We start from the raw sequence: 21,612 nt of genomic DNA, 5'->3' as shown, positions 1-21,612 counted from the left end.
ATGAAGCATCCATAATGTGTGAAGAATAATGGTTAACGAGTTTTCCAAAGCTAACAACACATGAGTCCCTAGCCAACGTGGGAAGCTCTACAAGCTTCAGCATGATAAAAAAAATCTAAAACATCAGAGTCAAAGCCCTAAACAACCAAAGTCAACGAGAAAACCGTAAAAGCAGCCCGGGAAAATACAACACATTATCTGAGGGTGACAGCAATACAACTAACAATCCATTTTTTATCAGGAACAATAGAAACAAAATAATAATGTGACATCTTTAAAGAAAATACACCAACCCACCTAGAGTTCCAGAGAAAAACCCTCCAAACCCGAAGATGAAATACGAGCTTCAGACCAACAAAAGCTGTGAACCCCCTGCAACTGCAGGGAGCGCATCAGCTAAAGGAAGGTGACCCCAGACGGAAGCACAGAACGAGAGGAAGTGATAGGAATGTAGAGGTGAATGTAAGTTAATATGGATTTTTAAAGCAACCGTAGCAATGACCTGTATGGCTTAACCATTCATATAAATATAAAACATATGACAAGACTAACACAAAAAACAGAATAAATGAAGTTAAACTGCTACAAGTTTTCTGTATTTCTCGAAGTGTTAAATTTGCCCACGTCGGCCACCACCTCCTCGGCTACCACGTGGCACAGCTACCGCACGTCGCTCACGCCGACCACTGCCATCGCCTCCCAACCGGACTCCTATCCCCTCCACAGTGAATGCTCCGCACGGCAGTCAGGATAAGCATGTAACATCTACCAGTTCACTCCTCTGCTCAAAATCCTCCAAGAGTTTCCAACTTCAGAGTAAAAACCAGAGCCCTCACCAGATTGGAGGAAAAAGCCTACACGGTGGAACCTGTCGCCTGGCCCGGGTCCAGCTGGTTGGAGCATCATCCCAGGCACCCAAGGGTCGTGGGTTGGATTCCTGGTCGGGGCACACGCAGGAGGTAACCAACTGATGTTTCTCTCTCTCATCGATTTTCTCTCTCCCTCCCTCTCCCTAAAATCAGTAAAAACATACCCTCGGGTGAGGATTAAAAAAAAAAGATAGGGCCTGTCCACACAACTTCCTTACCGTCATGTTCAGTCACAGGAACCTCCATGTTCTCGAACCCCAGGCCCTGGGCCTCAGGACCTTCCCAGCCCGGTTCCTGCTCCAGACACTCCGCCTCCGGGTTCTGCCCAAATGCCCCTCCTCAGGGAGGCCCGCCTGACCCCCTACTTCCCGCTGCAACGCCATCCCACCTGCAGCACCCCACCCCCATCCCCGCCTCCCTGCCCTGCTTTCCTTCTCGGTAGCTCTTACCATCTAACAAGGCAGGTGGTGCGGTTACTATTATGCCTGCCTTGCTTGTTAGGATATAACACCAAAGGGAGCAGGAGTAACCTCTGGTTTGTTCACTGATGTTTCAAAAAGTACCTAACGACTACTGCCTGTAACGTAGTAGAAACTTAATATTTAGTAAATAAATGAAAAAACTCTCCATTTAAATGATTTACAATGAAACTAAAAATTATTCTCACAATAAAATTATTTTAAATGTTTCTTTAAAATATAAAATATCACACTGCAAAATACAACTTTTAGTTTAATAATCATTATCTGTAGAACTACCGTTAATATAGGTGTCATTAATAAAGTTCCCCACAAGGAGGCACCAAAATGACACACAGATAAGAAACTTAAAAAGCATCAAAATAGGAGAGGTATGGATCCAATACTACCAAGTATTTTACACAAACGGAAGCCTGGATTAGTCCACCAGGAACAGCTGCAAAAGCCCATCAGCATTCCATCTGCCTCACTTGCTGGTCCAAAGTCAGCTCCCAAAGACGAGCTCTATGCATATGTGACGCATTGGGGACGATCCCCAGACTTCTCCCGCACCCCCTAGAAATGTCAGGGGCGCATGGGTGGCCTTGCATCTACTCAGGCTTTCAACCAGCTCACTTCCTCATGTTACCATCTCATCCACGCCCTGTCTTTCTGCCCCTCCTCCCCAAAGCGCTAAGGCAGCAGCCAGCCCCGCTGTAAACCTGACAAGCTGAACTTCCCTAACTGACCATCACCCACTTGTTTTCACAGCGTGATGATTTTCCAAATTTCCTAAGAAACTAGGGTCCAAGATGATTCACCTACTAACAACACTTTCTAGAGTTTAGTGACAGGTTCCCCATAAATCCAACCTTTTCTTTTATGAACAGCAAACACTGCCACGATAACAAGTCAACACTGAACTACCCAGCTCTGGCCCTGGCCGGTGGCTCAGTCGGCTGGAGCATCGTCCCACACACCATAGAGGTGGCAGGTTCGATCCAAGGCAGGCCCATCACTGGACTGCAGCTTCGATCCCCAGTCGGGGAGCATATGCGAGGCCACGGTCCATGTTTCTCTCACACACAGATAGATGACTGTCTGTCTCTCTCTCTCTCTCTCCGTCCCCACCCCCCTTCCTTTCTCTTTCTGAAAATCAATAAAAACACATCCTCAGGTGATGGATTCAAAAACACTTCCTCGGCTCTGAAATACTATGATGATGTTAATCACCAAACAGTCGCTCCAGATCCATATAATCCTTTAGAACAAAAAGTGCCTTCTTCCCAGACCAGGAGAATTCTCTGGACTATGCTTCCAGAACATAAAAAATAAAAACCAACAATGAACCCACTCCTGAAGCATGGGGAGATAGACACTAAGCCTTCCTAAAGATAGCGCTAGCACCATCCGTTAAAAAACAGGAAGAGCCCTGACCGGCTTGGCTCAGTGGATAGAGTGTCGGCCTGTGGACTGAAGGGTCCCAGGTTCGATTCCGGTCAAGGGCATGTACCTTGGTTGCGGGCACATCCCCAGTAGGGGGTGTGCAGGAGGCAGCTGATCGATGTTTCTCTCTCATCGATGTTTCTAGCTTTCTATCCCTCTCTCCCTCCCTTCCTCTCTGTAAAAAATCAATAAAATATATTTAAAAAAAAAAAAAAAAAAAAACAGGAAGAGGTAATGGTTTAATCTTGAATGTATTTTTATATTATTTTTACATTTACACCAATCTGGCTAAATTACAAAAGTAATGTGTAGTCATTAAAAAAAACAGAAAAAAATGAAAATGGGAGCCATTGCCAAAAGCTTCATATGCATACCTCCAGAAAGTTCTGACAATTCGTGTGTGTGTGTGTGTGTGTGTGTGTGTGTGTTTAGTTTTTGACAGTAGGATCACACTCCTCTGTGATTTCTCTTACTCTACTGTAGGCATTACTCTTCATCTGTACATAATTCAACTTCAGTCAAAAGTATAGAATTCGGAGGGGCGGGGGGGGGGGGAGTATAGAATTCAACTGTATAAGCTCTAACAGTTTTAACCCACCCTCAAAACTTGGTCCTAGTCTGTTTTTCCCTACTATAAACAATGTTTAAATTAACAGCCTTGTACAAATACTTTTCTGTACTTATTCTATGCAAATCAGAGTGAATTCCTTCATTTCCAACATTAGGTCCATTTTCCTGCTCCACAGCAAGAAGTGCTGCTCCGCTGGAGGGGAGCGAGATGCGTTATTTCCAGAAACGAGAGAGGCGATCTTTAGGCTCCCTGGGGCAGAGGCTGCTTTCACTCATCTCATACAGTTCTGCAAGAACAAGTTCACAATCACACACAGACACATGCATGCAAACATACACACTAACAGTTACACTCCTCGTAGGAAGAGGTATCCGATCTCCTTACACCTCTGGACTCAACTAGACAGTCTTCTGGATTTCATATGTACTGCCCAGCAAATAATTAACATGACTTTTTATAGAATGGTGACAAGATCAGACAGGCTACAATACTGGCAAAACGCTACCTGTAATATATGAATCAGAGAAGTGTGCCCCGTAAATCAATTCTCTACAAAACACAGGTCTACCGCCCTGTAAAAGTTCCCACCATTCACAGACCTGACCACTTTTGCTGTGTTTCAAATGTACTCACATATACAGTATTCTAAAATACCATGTATTACACCGTGTTGTCTTTAATCTCATTTATAAACCTTATAGGCATATTAGATTTTACTTTACATTTTTGAAAGAATCAAATCACTATCTTCTTTAGTTTTCTCCTTTTTCTCAACAAAGCCTTCCTTACCTCAATGTCAGATAGTTGATGTGGTAATTTATACGACAGGGTGGGCAGAAGTAGGCATATAGGTGTTTCTATGGTAAATAACACAATAACTAATAAGTAATGATATAAGAATACACTGTGCTGCCGAAACCGGTTTGGCTCAGTGGATGGAGCGTCGGCCTGCGGACTGAGGGGTCCCGGGTTCGATTCCGGTCAAGGGCATGTACCTGGGTTGCGGGCACATCCCCGGTGGGAGATGTGCAGGAGGCAGCTGGTCGATGTTTCTCTCTCATCGATGTTTCTAACTCTCTATCCCTCTCCCTTCCTCTCTGTGAGAAATCAATAAAATATATTAAAAAAAAAAAGAATACACTGTGTTTCATGTATTCACACTGCAAACCTACTTTTGCCCACTGCTGTATTTATATTGGCTTTGATATGCATAAAAAGCAGGCAGAAGATAGAGATGACAGCAGAAATCTGTAAGACCTTTTTGAAGTTCTAACCGAATCAAAATATTACGTATGCTAAAAGTTAAGTTAAAATTTATAAATGAAAAAAATGATGACTGCAACACATTCTGCTCATCTTCAAGGCGCGCACAGGAAGCTGGGCCTCCCCGCACTGGGATCGCGCCTGTGAGCAGTGAACTCTGCACCAAACTTCAGCCACGGACGCACCTCCCCAACGCTCCCAGCATGGTCACGGCATGAAGCCTGTGCCACAAGAGGTAGCCAGGTGCTGCCCACAGTGCTCAGAACCAAGTGTAGGCAGCATCGCCAAAAATAAAAATATACAGCTTACCATAAATCAATTTTATTAATAGCACAGACTTTAATTTGTTGTACAGAACATCTACTGAACAAAACTATCTTTAATAAATTTAAATTTTAATAAGTACGTATATCTGGTTAAATTAGAGATTTTTAAAACTTATACTCGCAATGAATTAAGTGAAAGCCAGATAAGCAATTCCAATCAGCGTTCAGCCTTGTTTCACGATGAAGAGACATGTTTACACACTCAATCTCAGTGAACGGCATCACATCAGTCAAGTTTCAAAACTGACCCTCCAGACTCGTTCAGTGACTGGAAATCACTGCATTACTGACGGCCACAGACCGCAGCTAAAAGAAGAAAAGGTCATTTTTACTTGACAATGTACTTGAGGAAGCAGTGAAAATTACTCATTTATTTAGTGCTCCATGTCAACTAGACGTCCTGCGTGACAAGTGAGACAGTCACAGCCACAGCTGCACATCGGAGCGAGGCGACAGCGCACTGAGTGCGGCCTGCGGGCCAGGTCGTTTCCATGGGCCAGCCCTTCCCAGCATCTGCGGCCAAGGATCAGCTCTGACTTTTCAAGCAAGAACTGGGAATCTGGCAAGCTTATCAGCTACTGTCTTGAGCTCAAGTACCCTAACACTAGAGACTTTTCTGATGAGACGGCGGCAACTTGGTGATTTACCAAATGTGGTTCTGGGTATCATATAATGAAATGTCCATGTTTAGAAGAAGTGCATACTCGGTGACCTTATATTTTCTGAATGACCAAAGCATGATGTTACAGAATCATGCATGACTGAAAGACCCATCCAAAATGCAAGACAGACCAATGAACTTGAATGTATCAGTAAGATATGATTTTAGATTTCATACTTCAATTAACCTTAAAAAACGTATCTGTTGGGATCTGCTATACTATCAGATTATTCACAACAATCTGAAAAGGCTATTAAAACATTCTTCCCTTTCCTAACTCCATCTATGTAAGACTAGATCTTACTCTACTTCAACTTAAACATATTAAGCTAGATTAAATCCAGAAGTAGACATAACAATACAGCTGTTCTCTATTAAGCCAAATATTTAAAGGAAATTTGCAAGATTACTATAAACAATGTCATTCATATTTCACTAAATTTGTTCTCAAGATATAGTTAATTTTTCCTTTAAAGAATTTTATATTAACACGCAATAGGTTTATTATTGTTCATTTTTTATTGTCCATTTTAAGTGAATAAATACTTTTTCAACAAATATCTCAATATATATATAGTCTACATAAAGCTCTGTTATCCTCAATAATTTTTAAATGTAAAGGGGTTCTGAAAACAAAAAGTTCTGAGAAATGCTGCAACAGAGAAATATCAAAACAAAAAGATCCTTTAAAAAGACTTGAAAAAAATGTGATTAAACACCAGGCAAGAGAGATAAAAAATATATTTTAAAAGAGAAGGTACAAATAAACTGTTGAAACAAAAAAGGAAAATATCGCTATATATGCTGAGGACATTAAATAATATCATTTCATAAACTTTATGCCAACAAATTTGAAAAGTTAGGTAAAATGTTCAAAAGGACAATTTATAAAAACAGGCAACTCATAAAACACAAAAGTATATAAATTATCCTAAAACAACGAAGGAAATTAAGTAAAAGCCTTGTCACAAAGAAAAGCCAGATGGCTTCTCAAAGAATTACACGATCATTTAAGAAACTGCAGCTCTATTATGCAAATTATTCCAGATGAGGAAAATTCTCCAGCTCAGTTTATGAAGCTAGCATAACCTCACAAAAAAGACCAAAGGCTTTTTAAGAAAAAAAAAATTAAGGGTCAATTGCACTAATGAACAACGACATAAAAATTTTGATCAAAATGTTAACTAACTGAATACTGCAAATTTTAAAGACCAAGACCAGAGAAAAAGTATGTTAATTACAAGAAATCAAGATTGACCATTAAAAAGTAAATTAATGTAGTTCACCACATTAACAGATTAAAGAAAAACTTATGATCTCATTAGATGCAATAGAAAGTATTTAAACATAATTTAACATTCATTCAAGATATTAACTCTTAACAGAAACAAAAGGGAACTTCCTTAACCTGATGAAACATTATCTACAAAACTCTACAGCTCGCATCACACTTCCTGTCAACCAGGGACAGCTTCCCCTGTGGTCAGCCACAGACAAGGAGTCCTCTCTCACCACGGCTACTCGGAAGGTACGGAGGTCCTAGCCAGAGGAGCAAGGCAAGAGAGAGAAATAAAAGGTGTAAGGATTGGAAGAAAGCAGCAAAACCAATTACTCATAAATAATATGGTCGTGAATACAGAAAACTGAAAGTATCTACAGAAAAATTATTAGAAATAAGGGTTGAACAAGACTGTGAATTTCCCTGTAAAAAGCAATCAGAGAAAATAAAATTTAAAACGCAAAGACTCTCTTTAATTGCCTCAAAAAAAAAAACAAACATGAAGTACCTAAGAGAGATGCGCAAATCCTCTGCAGGAAAATCATAAAACTTCATTGGTGGATATTAAAGGACTAAATAAATGAAAATATAGACATTCTCCCCCACCTGACTTAGAGGCCAGGGAATGTCCAGGTCACGTTGAGGATTATGTTGGACACGCTGAAATGTAAGTGTGCGTGGAAGCGCAAAGCACTAATAGCCAAGTTATTCTGAAAAAAATAAGGAATGAGTAAAGAACTTCTCTAATACATGAAGACTTACTAGACTTGCCAAGTGTGCTAAGACTGTGGAATTTATAAAAACAGACCAATGAAACAGGAGACAGAGGTCAGACAGACGTATGTGGATCCCTGCTATTCATGATACAGATGGCATGACAAATGAAGGAAAGGTACTTTCGTTTGTCCAGTAGCTAATGCTGGGACAGAGAACTATCCATGTGGAAACAAATAAAGTGGAACCTATTCCTCACACAGTTATTAACAAAAATAAATTCTACTCAGCTGGTCAAATTCATGTCAATCATCACACAAAGAATTATTTCAGATTCAAAACAAAATTTACTAATTATATATCCTTAGTAGGATACATCTTAAGGAGAAGCATCTTAGTGTTAGTGGCAAACTTGGTAGTGTTATATTAAAGTTATTTTTTCACTGCTAGTAGTATATGGCAAATAAACAACTACAATAATGTCATAAGCTACCAAGATTTTTAGAGTAAGATGAAAGAGAAACTAACACATAATATCAAAGCTAAGTAAAAAACCTTCCCTGAAGGGGAAATATCACTAATCCAATATTTTATTTCTTTTTCTAAAAAAAAGTGTTTCCTAGTTCTGTCCACTGAAAACACCTAAGAAACAATGAAAACGCAGTAATAATGAATGCCCTAAACATACAAATTCTGGTCTCTAAATATCAATTCCCACTGAAAAAGGACTCGGAAAACAGCGTGGACAGACAGTTCTGGGACAAACATATAATTAATCTGATCTCTCCCTCAAATCCTCAAAGCAGAGTCGCCACAAGATACTGCAACCACCGCAGGACACGGGAGCCACTGAAGGTGCTCCCACCACCACCAGACGCCATACCCTGACGGTCAGAGAATGACTGCAATGGATTTAAACACATTAAAAATACAAAACCCTGTAAGTTCAGACTTCCCGTTACCAAAAATGGAACAGCCAACCCGTTCCTCCTGATGCAGACAAACCACAGCCCCACCAATGAACTGCAGAACTAACCCTACCTCTCACAAAGCTCACTGTTAGTTTATAGGAAAGAAGACGCGATGGACAGAACATGTGCTAGGACCATGAAGGTCAAAGCAGCCGAGTCCAGAATGTGAGCAATTCTACAAAACGTATGACCCAGTTTGTTCAACAAATAAATGGAGAACAGAAAAGACACCTGATACACACGGAGTGAGACTTAAGACCCATCAATCGATGCGACATGTGGACTGTGTTTGGATTCTGTGGCGAACAATCATGAAGACATCAGTGGATTTTTCAAATAACTGGTGAAAATGGTAGACAGTGCGGGTATTACAGGACATTAAGAACCGTTGGTTACTTCTGTTGGGTGGGAAACAGCCCTTATCTGATAAAGAGGCAGACTGAAGTGTTTACAAGTAAACTTATAAGACACCTGGGTTTGCCCTGAAATGCTACAGACTTATTCATAAGTTAGTTGGGCGATCACATATGAAGATAAATAACGACACAGGTAGACGGACAGGTGTGTGGGTGAATGGGGGATGAACAGGACGTCCTCGGGCGGGATCAATTCCAGGTGAATTAAATCAAACCCGAAGGCAGACATCCAACCTTTAGGTCACCGAGGTAAACAGCTTCCTGTTCTGGGGGGCGGGGCCGGGTTTAAACAAACCTCAGAAGTCACTACACAAGCTGGGCCGCACGCGGGGCCCGTGCGGACGCCTGTGCCCGGCCGCAGGTACTCACCGCCGGCAGCAGAGACTGCATGTTTTGGTTCGAGTCTGCGATCGTGGCCAGGTAGACCAAGTTCGTATGCAGCATCTGCTGGTACCTATTAAAACAAAGCAAGTGTCAGTATACACTAGTTCTCCCCACCTGCCTGGATACGAACAGCATCGAAATCATTTCTCAAGGCTAATAAAAGATGTGTTACCTAAACATCAATAGCATTTCATTTTTCCTAGTTCCTCTGCAAAATAATCCCACTAACTACCCTTAGAGATGATGAGAAATTCAGAGGTTCCCCTGTGCTCGATGTTGTTATAGTGAGTTTTATACACTTCCATATCTCACTTAATCCTCAAACCAGCTCTACCAAGTAAAAGCTCTTCTTTTCGCCATTTTACAGAGGAAACAAGTGTAGGGAGCGGCCTGTAGGAGACTGCACAGCGGAGGCAATGAAGCAGCCGAGGCGGTGCTGCCTCCCTCAGTGCACACGCTGTTCTGAGGTCTGGAATGAAGGTCACTGAACTGTGTGCTTACTCCCTCCCCCGTCAGTTCCCAACCCCACGAACAGCCACCATGCTCGGCTCACGGGCAGGGAGGAGGCGGGGCCCCTCTTCCCCCCCCTCAGCAGCAGTGACTGCGTGTTCACCGGCTGCGGCTACTGCCCACCTCCCCCGACCGCGACGGGGTGTTTCCAGGTACACACTGAAATGCGACCATCCAAAATGATTTATTATTAGAAAATGCACAATGGACTTCAAAGACTAAATATGAAGCGAAAGAATGTAAACCAGCCCTAGCTGGTTTGGCTCAGTGGATGGAGCATTGGCCTGCAGCCTGGGTTCGATTCCGGTCAAGGGCACGTGCCTGGGTTGCGGGTTTGATCCCCAGTAGGGGGCATGCAGTAGGCAGCCAATCATTGGTTCTCTCTCATCATTGATGTTTCTATCTCTCTCCTTTCCCTTCCTCTCTGAAATCAATAAAAATATATCTTAAAAAAAAATGTAAACTATCTCATTAATATTTTTATATTGATTATATATTGAAGTGACATTATTTTTAGAATAAGGAGTTAAATAAAATATATTATTTAAATTAATTTATCCTGTTTCTTCTTGTTTAATGTGTCTACTAGCAAATGTAAAAGTACATATGTGGCTCACAATGCATTTCTACCGGATGGTGTTGCTCTAGACCAGTGGTTTTCAACCTTCTGGCCCTTTAAATACAGTTCCTCATGTTGTGACCCAACCATAAAATTATTTTCGTGGCTACTTCATAACTGTAATGTTGCTACTGTTATGAATCGTAATGTAAATATCTGATATGCAGGATGGTCTTAGGCGACCCCTGTGAAAGGGTCATTTGACTGCCAAAGGGGTCACAACCTTCAGGTTGAGAACCGCTGTTCTAGACGTTTGATAAAATACTCAACTTGGTCCACTCCAGCAGTCTCCTAAGGGATACTGTTTACTTCCGACATAACACTTCACACTGGGTTCTTAGGCTGATGACCAGGTCTCTATTTGTTAGACCTGACCTCTGCTTCCTCCCTCACATATACGGCTATAACTAAAGGTCCTATTATGTGAAGGCCTAACTTTCCACAAATCAGACCACACACAAATGTGAAGTCCTTATGTTATGATGCAGGATAAGAAGCGCAAGAAAAATTAGCACCCACTCCATCCCGAGAACAAACTTCCCTTAGGGAGAAATCACGGAGTCACACAAAACTGTGTCCGCTAATGCTCATCGTAGCATGACTCATCGTAGCCAAGAAGTGAAAACAACCAAAATCTATCCCTGATGGATAAATGTGGCATAGCTCTCGACAAGGAAAGATTGTTGGCAATGATTCATGCTGGAAAACGTGCTAAGTGAAGTAAGTCCGTCCAAAATACCCCACAATATATGAATCCATGTAAATGAAATGGCCACAGCGGGCAGGTCTACACAGACAGAACGTGGTTGTCAGGGGGTAAGAAATTAGGGGTTGGAAACCGGAGTGACTGCTAATGTGTACAAGGGTTCTGTTGGAGATAAGGAAAATGTTCTGAAATTGATTAAAGTGATAGTAGTAGCACTCTATGAATATTCTAAAAACCTTAAGTTACACACTTTAGAATGGGTGAATTGTATGGTATGTGAATTGGATCCCAACAAAGCTGTTATTAAAAAGTAAACCAACGCAGAAAAATAAAGTTTTAAATTTCAAATCCATCTTACTGCGAACACTCCGAGGTCTTTCCTTTATTCTGATAGTCCATTATACACTGAATGAGATGGTTATTTTCATCCAACATCTGAAATAAAATCAGAAAAAGTTTATTGTAAATCTCGTGTGTCAAGTAAAAAAATTTTAAAATCCTTCAGATTTCTAGAAATGTCTATCTACACAGGAGCTGAATCCACTCGGGTCTTTTAACCCATATTTCACACCTCAGGCATCATGTCATGCTTCACCAACAATTTTAATAACTCTATTCCAATTATCCTCCCTGAGTTACTACCTGCAGCTGAGAAGGGAATACTTGACTACGTCTGCTAAATGTCACGGCAGCTTTAGCCTGTTCAGACGACAAGCTGAGTCCACGCTGGCTCTGTATCATTCCATCGCTTTTCAGTGGTTACAAAAGTTTCCTTATCCAGAATGAAGCAAATACAGGAAAACTCAGCCCAAGAGGCCTGAGGAGCTGCTAGCTTCTAAGCTTCACACATCATGGTTTTGTGATTCTCCAAATACGGAATCCAATACAATTTCTGTGTATGTGTAACATGTATTGCTGACTTTGTGAGCTCACCTTACAATCAAGTTGTCCCAAAAGTTTAAAAACAAAAGCCTATCAATTTATATCTTTCTATCATCTTATAACAATTCAGGCAATTCTGGCTTTAAGGGTTAAATAATTCACCCCAGCAAACTGGCCCCGAGAAAAGGGTCGCGGTGCAGCAAAAGGCCAGTTAATTCCAGCGCACAATTCTCGCCGTGCGGACGCTGTACTGTGTGCTCCCCGCCAGTCACGTGTCCTCCGCGATCCTGTGCAAACCACTGAAGCTGTCCGCGGCTCAGATTTATCTGTAAATCCAGGGGCAGGAGGAACTGCTTCTCCGGTGCCTGCCCCACCCGCCCACCCACGAGAGCTCCAAGGAGAAAATGCTGTAATGTAGTTAGTGCAACTCTTTTCATGAAAAACGAGATCCATTTAACACTAACTGTGACTTTTCTTTCTGAATGTGAACCATAATCATCACTTGCTGGAAAAAAAAATATATATTGACATTCCTCTCTGAAAAGTGCAGTTATTTCTTAAATAGAACTATTGAATGGCAAAAAAAAAAATATACCCTTACAATGCACTAGTCCAACCGAACAATTTCACAACATTATCTTCTCAGCAGATTCCTCCACTAACAAACTTCGCTGGAATGTCTGTCTCATATTTAAAATCAATCTCTCACCCTACAGAATTGGGGCACTTAACCTGGAATCCATTTCTCCTCAGCTGAGGATGAAAACTAATGGACCAGCATCTCCCAAATAAATCAACCAAGAGAAACACCTTCAGATGTATGTAAGAATAACTGCAGGAAAAAGAGAGGCGTACTCCGGCCTTCTACAGTCCAAACATAAAAATTCTCGCCCGCCCCCAAACATGTTGTGTGTGCGTGTGTGTGTGTGCGCGTGTGTATGTGTGTGCGCGTGCGTGCACTCAGAGCTGTTGGCCAGGCTGCAAACAGCCCAGTTCACTGTATGAAAACACCACCTACAGCCACCACCTACAGCCACCGCCGAGCCTCAGTCCATAAGATAAAGCAACAGCTAGGGAGCCGTCCGATGCCAACTACAGAGAACCTGACAGTCAACAGACGCTGCGAGCAGACGGGCAGCTGTCCCAGGAGAGGAAGGTCCTGGGACTTGGAGGAAAAGGTGAAGGGATGAAGCAGAAAATACCAACAAACTCATTCGGACAAGAGCAGAGGGAGCGGGATGGGGTGCGGCAGGGGCTCCAGGAGCCCTGACTTTGGTGGTGAACACACAGTACATGTCAGACGGTGAGTTCTACAACTGCACACTTGAAATCTGTATAATTGTATTAACAATGTCACCCAGGAAATTCAATAAAAAATGTGTAAATCTATTTAGCATGAGATGGTGCCCTAAGACAAGCAGTGCTAAAAGCGGGCTTTTCTTCCATGCTCACCCCTGCCCCAGTGCACAGGACAAACCCAGATCCTCCAGGAACGGAGACACCGGCTGCGGGCTCCTGCCAGGGTGGCCCGGAGAGGCCGGCCCGGCCCGGCCCGCCCCGCTCACCCGCCCCGCTCACGGTCCGCCTGGGCCCACGCGGACGGCAAGGCCGCCCCCTCCTCCGTGCCCCTCCCCGGGGTTCGCAGCTCCCTGTGGGGTGACACGGGCGCCGCCCGCCCCGCCCCACCCCGCTGCCAGCTCCAGGAGGCAGGGCCCGGGCCCCCTGTGCCCAGAGCCTGGGCGGGGCGCTCCACGCAGAGCTGCTGCGGATGTGCCGGGGAAGGGAGGCTCCGGATGGAGAAGGGGACTCCGTAACCCCGGAGCCCTGAGGCTCTCCCTCAGCGCCCCACATCCTCCTGGGAGCCCCCCAAGTTTTCCAGGGAGCCCCCCAAGTTCTCCAGAGAGCTCCCCAAGTTCTCCAGGGAGCCCCCCAAGTTCTCCTGCAGTGCCCCCCAAGTTCTCCAGAGAGCCCCCCAAGTTCTCCAGGGAACCCCCAAGTTCTCCAGAGAGCTCCCCAAGTTCTCCAGGGAGCTCCCCAAGTTCTCCTGCAGTGCCCCCCAAGTTCTCAAGGGAGCCCCGCAAGTTCTCCAGGGAGCCCCCAAGTTCTCCAGAGAGCTCCCCAAGTTCTCCATGGAGCCCCCAAGTTCTCCTGCAGTGCCCCCCAAATTCTCCAGGGAGTCCCCCAAAGTTCTCCTGCAGTGCCCCCCAAGTTCTCCAGGGAGCCCCCCAAGTTCTCCTGGGAGCTCCCCAACTCCGCCAGAGAGCGCAGCGTGGCCTCCCCTCCGGTCTGCGCACCGTCGGGTCTGCGCAGAGCGGCCGGAGCGATGGGCGGGGCGACCCGAAGTAACTCGGCCTCCGGTCCCGCCTCCCCGCGCCCCGAGGGGCCGGTCATGGGCTCCGGCGCCCGAGGAGGAGCCCGACGCGAGGTCTCGGCGGACCCGGCCCGCCTCCGCCCGCTCCCCCGGCGCGCTCCCCCGGCCCGGCCCGGTCACCTTCTGGATGGCGGCGGGCGTAATCTCGCCCTTGCCGCGCTGCCGCGGGGCCGCGAACGCCACCGACATGCTGCCCGCTCCGCCCGGCCGCGCTCGGGGCAGGCGGGCGGGGAGGCGCGGCCTCCGGGCCGGACCACCGCGGGGCGCGGGGGGGGGCGGGCGCGGGCGGCGAGGCCACGGGCGCCCGCCCGGCTCAGCCTCGGGGGCTCCGCCCGCGGACGGCCTCCTGCGCGGGGGCCCGGGCGCCCGGAACCCCGCGGCCCGCCCCGCCCGCGCCCCCCGCCGGCCGCCCCTCGGCCCGGGCTCTCCGCGCCCCCCCCGCCCCGTGGCGCGCGTGGTGCGGTCCGCCCGCCCCGCCCCCTCCCGTCCAGGAAATGGTGCCGCCCGGGGGGAGCCGCGCGCCCGGCGCAGGAAGTGCGAGCGGCCGGCCCGCCCTCCGCCCGGCGCCTCCTCCTCCTCCTCCTCCCGGGGCGCCTCCTCCCCACGCGGGGCGCCTCCCTCCGCGGCGCCGGCTCGGGTCCGGCGCGGGTCCCCAACTTCAGCCTCGCCCCCCGGGGGGCGGCCGCCGGGCGGGCCGTCCCGGGAGCGGGAGGGAGGAGGTGGCACCGGGCACCCGAGCCCACCGGGGGCACCTGCCCGCGAGGCGGGGGCGGGGGCGGCGGGGCGAGCGCGGATTCGCCGGTTCAAACGGCTCGGCCCGCCCCGAGCGCGCACCTGGGTGGGCGCCCCCCGCGGGACCGAGGGGACCGGTGCGCGCCGCCCGCCGGGCCTGGAGGGTGGGGCGGAGCCAGGGCCCCCCACCCCCACCCCACCGCGCCCCTTCACTCAGGCTCCGGTCAGAACGCAGAGAAACCCCAACTCTCAGCTCATGGAAGGAACGCGGTGAAATTAATGTGTCGGGTGGGGGTTGGTTTTTAATTCTAAAGTTTTAATTTCTGTAGAACACGAAACGTTTACATAAAATGTCCCCCAACATTAATGAGGCTCAAAAATCAATGTCTCCGTTTATATATAAAATAAATTGGGGGGTAAGGAGGGGGGAATATGTACTTTAAAGTTTTCTGTTCCAAGTAAGTCTTCGCGCCCTGGCTGGTTCGGCTCTGGATACGGCGTCAGCCTGAGATGAGACTGAAGGGTCCTGGTTCGATTCTGGTCCAGGGCACCTGCCAGGGTTGCGGGCTCCATCCCCAATGGGGGGCGTGCAGGAGGCAGCCGATCCATGATTCTCTCTCATCAGTGGTGGTTCTGGCTCTCTTTCACTCTCCCTTCCTCTCTGAAATCAATAAAAATATATTTTAAAAAATAATAAAACAATATGATCGTTAAAAATAAATAAATCTTCGCCCCAAAAGAGTCATGAGTTTCATTCGTTCAGCACATCTGGGTGTGTTCTCTGTGGCAGCACGGAGGGCGCAGGGAGCCGGCTGGACCGCCTGCTCCCAGGGAGCTGACACCCTCAGGACCCTCAGGGCAGAGACAGCAAATTACAGGTGTGAAGGGAGGACAGGCCAGGGAACAGGACAGGAGGTCTTCCTTACAGTTAAACAAGACCTAGAGCAGTGATTCCCAAAGTGGGCGCTACCGCCCCCTGGTGGGCGCTGCAGCGATCCAGGGGGGCGGTGATGGCCACAGGTGCATTTGTTTTAACTTTTTTTGTATTACCTTTCTATTCTGAGTTCAATAAATAGTTTCATAATTGCAAACTTCAATGTTTCTAATTTACACCTTTCTTTACTATATTTTACGAAAAAGGTAGAAACATTAATACACATATCTTTCTGTTTAATTGCTATTAAAATTTTAAAAAAATTAATTTCCAGGGGGCGCTGAGTAATATTTTTTCTGGAAAGGGGGCGGTAGGCCAAATAAGTTTGGGAACCACTGACCTAGAGGATGAAAACACATCATCCTTACGGAGAAAGGGAAGGCAATTTACACTCCCACTAATAGTAGTTATTCTTAGGAATTTAAATGGCTTTCACTGTCCTAAGCCTTGGGGAAAAAGTCTGATATATCTGGATTTAACGTAATGAGATCAACTTGGAAAAACTTGTACTGAACTCAGAACCAACACAAAGTCTTGTCCACCGCTAACATGGTGTGTCCAACACCTGGCTTTTTATCTTACTAGAGGCCCGGTGCACGAATTCATGCACTGGTGGGGTTCTTCGGCCTGGCCTATGCCCTCTTGCAATCTGGGACCCTTTGGGGCATGTCGCAGGGATCGGGCCGAAACCGGCCTGGTGCACAGATTCATGCACCTGTGGGGTCCCTCGGCCTGGCCTGCAGGGATCAGGCCAAAACCGGCAGTCCAACATCCCCCAAGGGGTCCCGGATTTCGAGAGGCCTCTAGTATGCATATAAGATCTTTGGTTAATCTCTTCCCACCCTCCCCTCTCCCGCTTCCTACTGAGGTTCATCAGTCTGTTCCATGTTTCCATGCCTGTGCATTGAGGGTCTGCCCCCTTATGGTCAGTGTGCATCATAGTTACTGGTTGAATGGTCGAATGGTCAGACACTTAGCATAGTAGCCCTTTATATATATAGACTAGAGGCCCAATGTACAAAATTCGTGCAAGCATAGGCTTTTTTTTTTTTTTTTAGCATAGGCCTTCTCCCCGCCCCCCCCCCCCACTGCCAGCGCCGGCTTCCCTCTGGCTCCCAGGACCCGGGCTTCCCTCGCAGCCCCAGCTTCGTCCGGAAGGTCGTCCGGAAGGATGTCTGGTCTAATTAACATATTACGATTTTATTATAGCTCACCCTCTTATCATTTATCATCTAGGTGCATAAGTACTAAGTAGTTAGAACAGTGCTTCAGTGGGGAAAATGATGCTGAGCAGATAGCGATGGAACGGTAAAGAGCAACACGAACTGCAGGAATAGTCTGAATGTCTGTCTCCAGTTTTTAAAACGTGCCAAGAGGATTTGTTCCCCCAGGAGGTGCCTTCTCTGCTTAAATGACTGCCCCCCAACCACAGGAAAGGAAAGCAACTGAAAGAGGCAGCACCGGGCCGGCCCCTGGCAGACCCAGGCTGTGACCCCACGTGTGCCATACAATTACGTGAGTATCTCCTGCGGGCCGCACAGGCAGTGTGGCGGGCAGTGCCGGAGTAAAGGTCCAGCCGCAAACACAGTCATCTCCCTGAGAGAAGGCCCTCTAAAGCAGCGGTTCTCAACCTGTGGGTCGCGGCCCCTTTGGCGGTCGAACGACCCTTTCACAGGGGTCGCCTAAGACCATCCTGCATATCAGATATTTACATGACGATTCATAACAGTAGAACATTACAGTTATGAAGTAGCAACGAAAATAATTTTATGGTTGGGTCACACCATGAGGAACTGTATTTAAAGGGCCAGAAGGTTGAGAACCGCTGCTTTAAAGGGACCCTGACCTATCCTCAAGCTTCCTTGGTAAACAAGTCAGCTTAACTTGGAAAAGCAGAAAATCCAAAGACAGGGAAGATTGCAGCCTACAGGAACTTCCCTGGAATTTCGGAGCCTTCCTTACCTGTCAGAGCCCTGCGTTAAGGAAACTAGTCGGGGGAACCTAAAACCAGGTAAACCCGGCCTCACTCGCTTCACCACTCGTTTCGAAGAGAAAGAAATCTCTGCAAAGACTAAGTGGCAGTGGAGTTGGAAGGGAAAGGGAAAGGGAATAAAGCAACCCCGGCATGCAGGAACAGAGGAAATGGAGAATAAAGATGGAATGCTGCCCCAGGCCTGAGAAATTACTCAGAACTTAAAAATGAGTTACCTAGCCCTGGCCAGTGTGTTCAGTAGTTAGCATCAGCCTGGGCACTGAAGGCTCCCAGGTCTGATTCCAGGACTTGGGCACGTACCTGGGTTGTGGGTTCCCTCCTCACCCCAGGTCAGGGCACATGCAGGAAGCAACCACATCCATGTGTCTCTCTAGCATCGATGTTTCTCTCTCTCCCTCTCCCTTCCACCCTCTCTGAAAAGCAATGGGAAAATATCCTCTGGTGAGGATTGAAAAAAAAAAAATGAGCTGCCCAGCCCTAACTGGTTTGGCTCAGTGGATAGATTGTCGGCCTGTGGACTAAAGGGTCCCAAGTTCGATTCCACTCAAGGGCATGTACCTTGGTTGCGGGCACATCCTCAGTGGGGAGTGTGCAGGAGGCAGCTGGTCGATATGTCTCTCTCATCAATGTTTCTAGCTCTCTGTCCCTCTCCCTTCCTTTCTGTGAAAAATCAATAAAATATATTTTTTTTTAAAAATGAGCTGCCCAGGCAACCATCTCCCCCATCAGAAAAGTCAGTCCCATTATTTTGACTGTCCTGGACTGAGGCATCTGAAGAAGGAACTTTGGTCACATAGAAGAGGTGCAAGGGTTTTAGAATAACCCAGTAGAAGAACATACAATGGCTCGGACTAAGTAAAATCTCTGCATGAACAATTAAATCCTGATATTGACACCAATGAATTTAGACGCACTTAACCCAAAAAAAGGAAATCAGAAATTCCAGGTTTGATATTCAAATGTTTCCATTTTTAATTTGTCTTACGTGAATTTGTTTGTATTCTTTAGATGCATTTCACTGAACTGCTGCAGTGCTCCAGGAGTATGCTCAATATTTAGTGAAACTAGATAATGATGGCATTAAAATTGTCTTAATCCACACACAAAACGATGCATGTGCAGAGACACGCATTTAACACGTACGGCTTTATAATAATGGAATATACATACTATCAAATTTTCTGATATTTCAAGCCCCTGTGCTGCCATAAATTCTTAGAATACATCGGGAAGGCACAGACCAAGCCTGTCTGCGTGTAATTGGTCTCAGAGTGAAACCCCTCAGGTAATACCTTTCAAAATACTTCTGCTGTCTCCATGGCATTTGCTGAGTCATTCTGAGTTGTGGCTTCCACGGATGTCAAGACTATAAGAACAGCGTACATCTATATATAGAGTCATTATTCTAGGGAAGAACACCTTTCCCAATCCTCCATAAAATACTTTATTTCCCATACTCCAGAAGATGTCATTCAAAGTGGACGATAACAAAGCCTATTTAGGGCCTCTCCATCTCTTCTTATGGTGTCAAACATTCACTGAGTTAAGCAGGAGCTGACTCAATTATGTGTTGGGGATATAAGAAAATACTGCTTTAAAAATTAGTTTTTATGTGAACTCTCTGCAGCCTTGACTCCCTGTGATGAACGCCCGGGTTTGGAGCTGCCACTTCTTCCACCGACGGCATGACAAGGGACAGGGCATTTCCGCGCTCCACTCCCTCACTGAGAACCCCTACCCTGTCGAACAGGCTGCCAGAAATAGTCAGGTGTTTATTTATTTAGCATTTATTATGCACAGCAATGTACTAAGTGATTATCTCACATTAGATTCTTAAGATTGACCCCAATTTTCTAACAGGTAAAATATGTAAAAACACATGGGTTATTGTAACTTACGAAACAAGGATAAGATGTGTTCTTAGTATCTAGAAAGGAGAGAAATATCTACTTGGACTTGGTAGCGCAGTCTACCCTTGGGAAATTGTCTGGTTGAAATTTAGAGATCAAGTGATCTTTTTCCAATTTAGAATGTTCTCTGACCTTTGTGCACGATGTGCAGTTACTCCAGGAAAAGAACTGAATGACTCTTCTTGAACTGCTTCACAATTTATAGAGAGGATGGTAATAATACCAACTTCCCTTTGAATTGTGATGAATGAGCGAATTTCTCTGTGAATGGGTACGGTAGGCAGATTAATTTCATTCTCACAAAGATCACCACCTCCCAACCCACAGAACCTGCGAATATGACAGGTCACATGGCAAAGTGGAATTTAGATCCAGACAGAACTAAGGATGTACATGGGTTGACCTTGACGTAGGGAGATTGACATGGGTTGTCCCAATGAGCGCAAAGCAGTCGCAAACCATCCTTAAATGAGGAACAGTTGAGACTGAAGAGTCCTAATCAGAGAGGTGGCAACTGGAGGGAGACTTGCTGGCTGTGACGATGGAAGGGGGTGCTGCGGCCAGGCACGTGGGGAGCTCCTAGAAGTGAGAAGAGTCAGGGAGTGGGTCCTGCCCTAAGGCCCCCACAAGGAACACCATCCTGCTAAATCCTTCATTCCAGCCAGGAAGGCCCACTCTGGACATCTGACCTCCCAAACGGGAAGATCATCAATTTGTGTTGTTCTCAGCCAGTGGTTCTCAACCTTCCTAACGCCTCGACCCTTTAATACGGTTCCTCATGTTGTGGGGACCCCCAACCATAAAATTATTTTCGTGGCTACTTCATAACTGTCATTCAGCTACTGTTATGAATCATCATGTAAATATCTGATATGCAGGATGTAATTTCATTGTTACAAATTGAACATAATTAAAGCATAGTGATTAATCACAAAAACAATATGTAATTATATATGTGTTTTCTGATGGCCTTAGGCAACCCCTGTGAAAGGGTCTTTCGACCCCCAAAGGGGTCGCGACCCACAGGTTGAGGACCCCTGTTCTAAGCCATGAAGTTTGTGACAATTTGTCACAGCTGCAGTAGCGTTTTTGCACATCTAACACGTATGGCTGAATTAGCGATGTGCACTAAAGCACTTCCAAGTCGCTCAGTATGCTACAAACTACTGTCCTAATGCATATTAAACGAACCAAACAATCACATTTGTTATGCATTTTCTGAAAAGAAAAATAAGAGCATGACAGCACAGTGCAGTCCCGTAGAAACCGCGATTTCAGACTGCGACCTCCAGAACTGTGGGGAAACAAACGCCTACTATTTCCAAGCCTCCAACTTTGTAGTGATGGATCACCGCAGCCATACACAGAAAACGAATACAAAGGCCAAGATAATTCAATGGAGAAAGGATTTTTTTTGGAAGAGCTAGATATACATTTTTTTAAAGATGAACTCTGACCTTTTCTTCACATACACAATAAAGTTGACTACGATCAATAAATCAACAAACAACAAGTGCCGGTGAGGATGTGGAGAAAAGGAGGCCTTCCTGCACTGCTGGACAAAACAGTATAGTTTCCTCAAAAAAATTAAAAATGG

The 21,612-nt window shown here is 45.9% G+C and overlaps 1 protein-coding gene across 6 annotated transcripts in view; it reads right to left on the bottom strand.

The window, feature by feature from the left end:
* Nucleotides 1-14,676, bottom strand: part of SS18 (SS18 subunit of BAF chromatin remodeling complex) — a 34,578-nt gene extending 19,902 nt beyond the window's left edge. For 3 of the 6 annotated variants that reach the window (XM_070421253.1, XM_070421254.1, XM_070421255.1), the window contains exons 1-3: nt 12,238-13,564; nt 11,552-11,628; nt 9,344-9,428 (exon numbers count right to left, since the gene is read on the bottom strand). In XM_070421253.1, the coding sequence (XP_070277354.1) occupies nt 9,344-9,428; nt 11,552-11,628; nt 12,238-12,528 (453 nt within the window). In that variant the 5' untranslated portion in view covers nt 12,529-13,564. Of the gene's footprint in view, nt 1-9,343; nt 9,429-9,530; nt 9,753-11,551; nt 11,629-12,237; nt 13,565-14,566 lie in introns of those variants that run through there. The other 3 variants (XM_070421256.1, XM_070421257.1, XM_070421258.1) reach the window with 3 other exon arrangements.
* Nucleotides 14,677-21,612: the final 6,936 nt, after the last annotated feature.

The sequence above is a fragment of the Myotis yumanensis genome, unplaced genomic scaffold, assembly GCF_028538775.1.
Source record: "Myotis yumanensis isolate MYYU_CA2020_CCGP unplaced genomic scaffold, mMyoYum1.0.hap1 SCAF_7, whole genome shotgun sequence".
Lineage (NCBI taxonomy): Eukaryota > Metazoa > Chordata > Mammalia > Chiroptera > Vespertilionidae > Myotis > Myotis yumanensis.
This window is presented reverse-complemented; position numbering and strand designations above follow the sequence as displayed.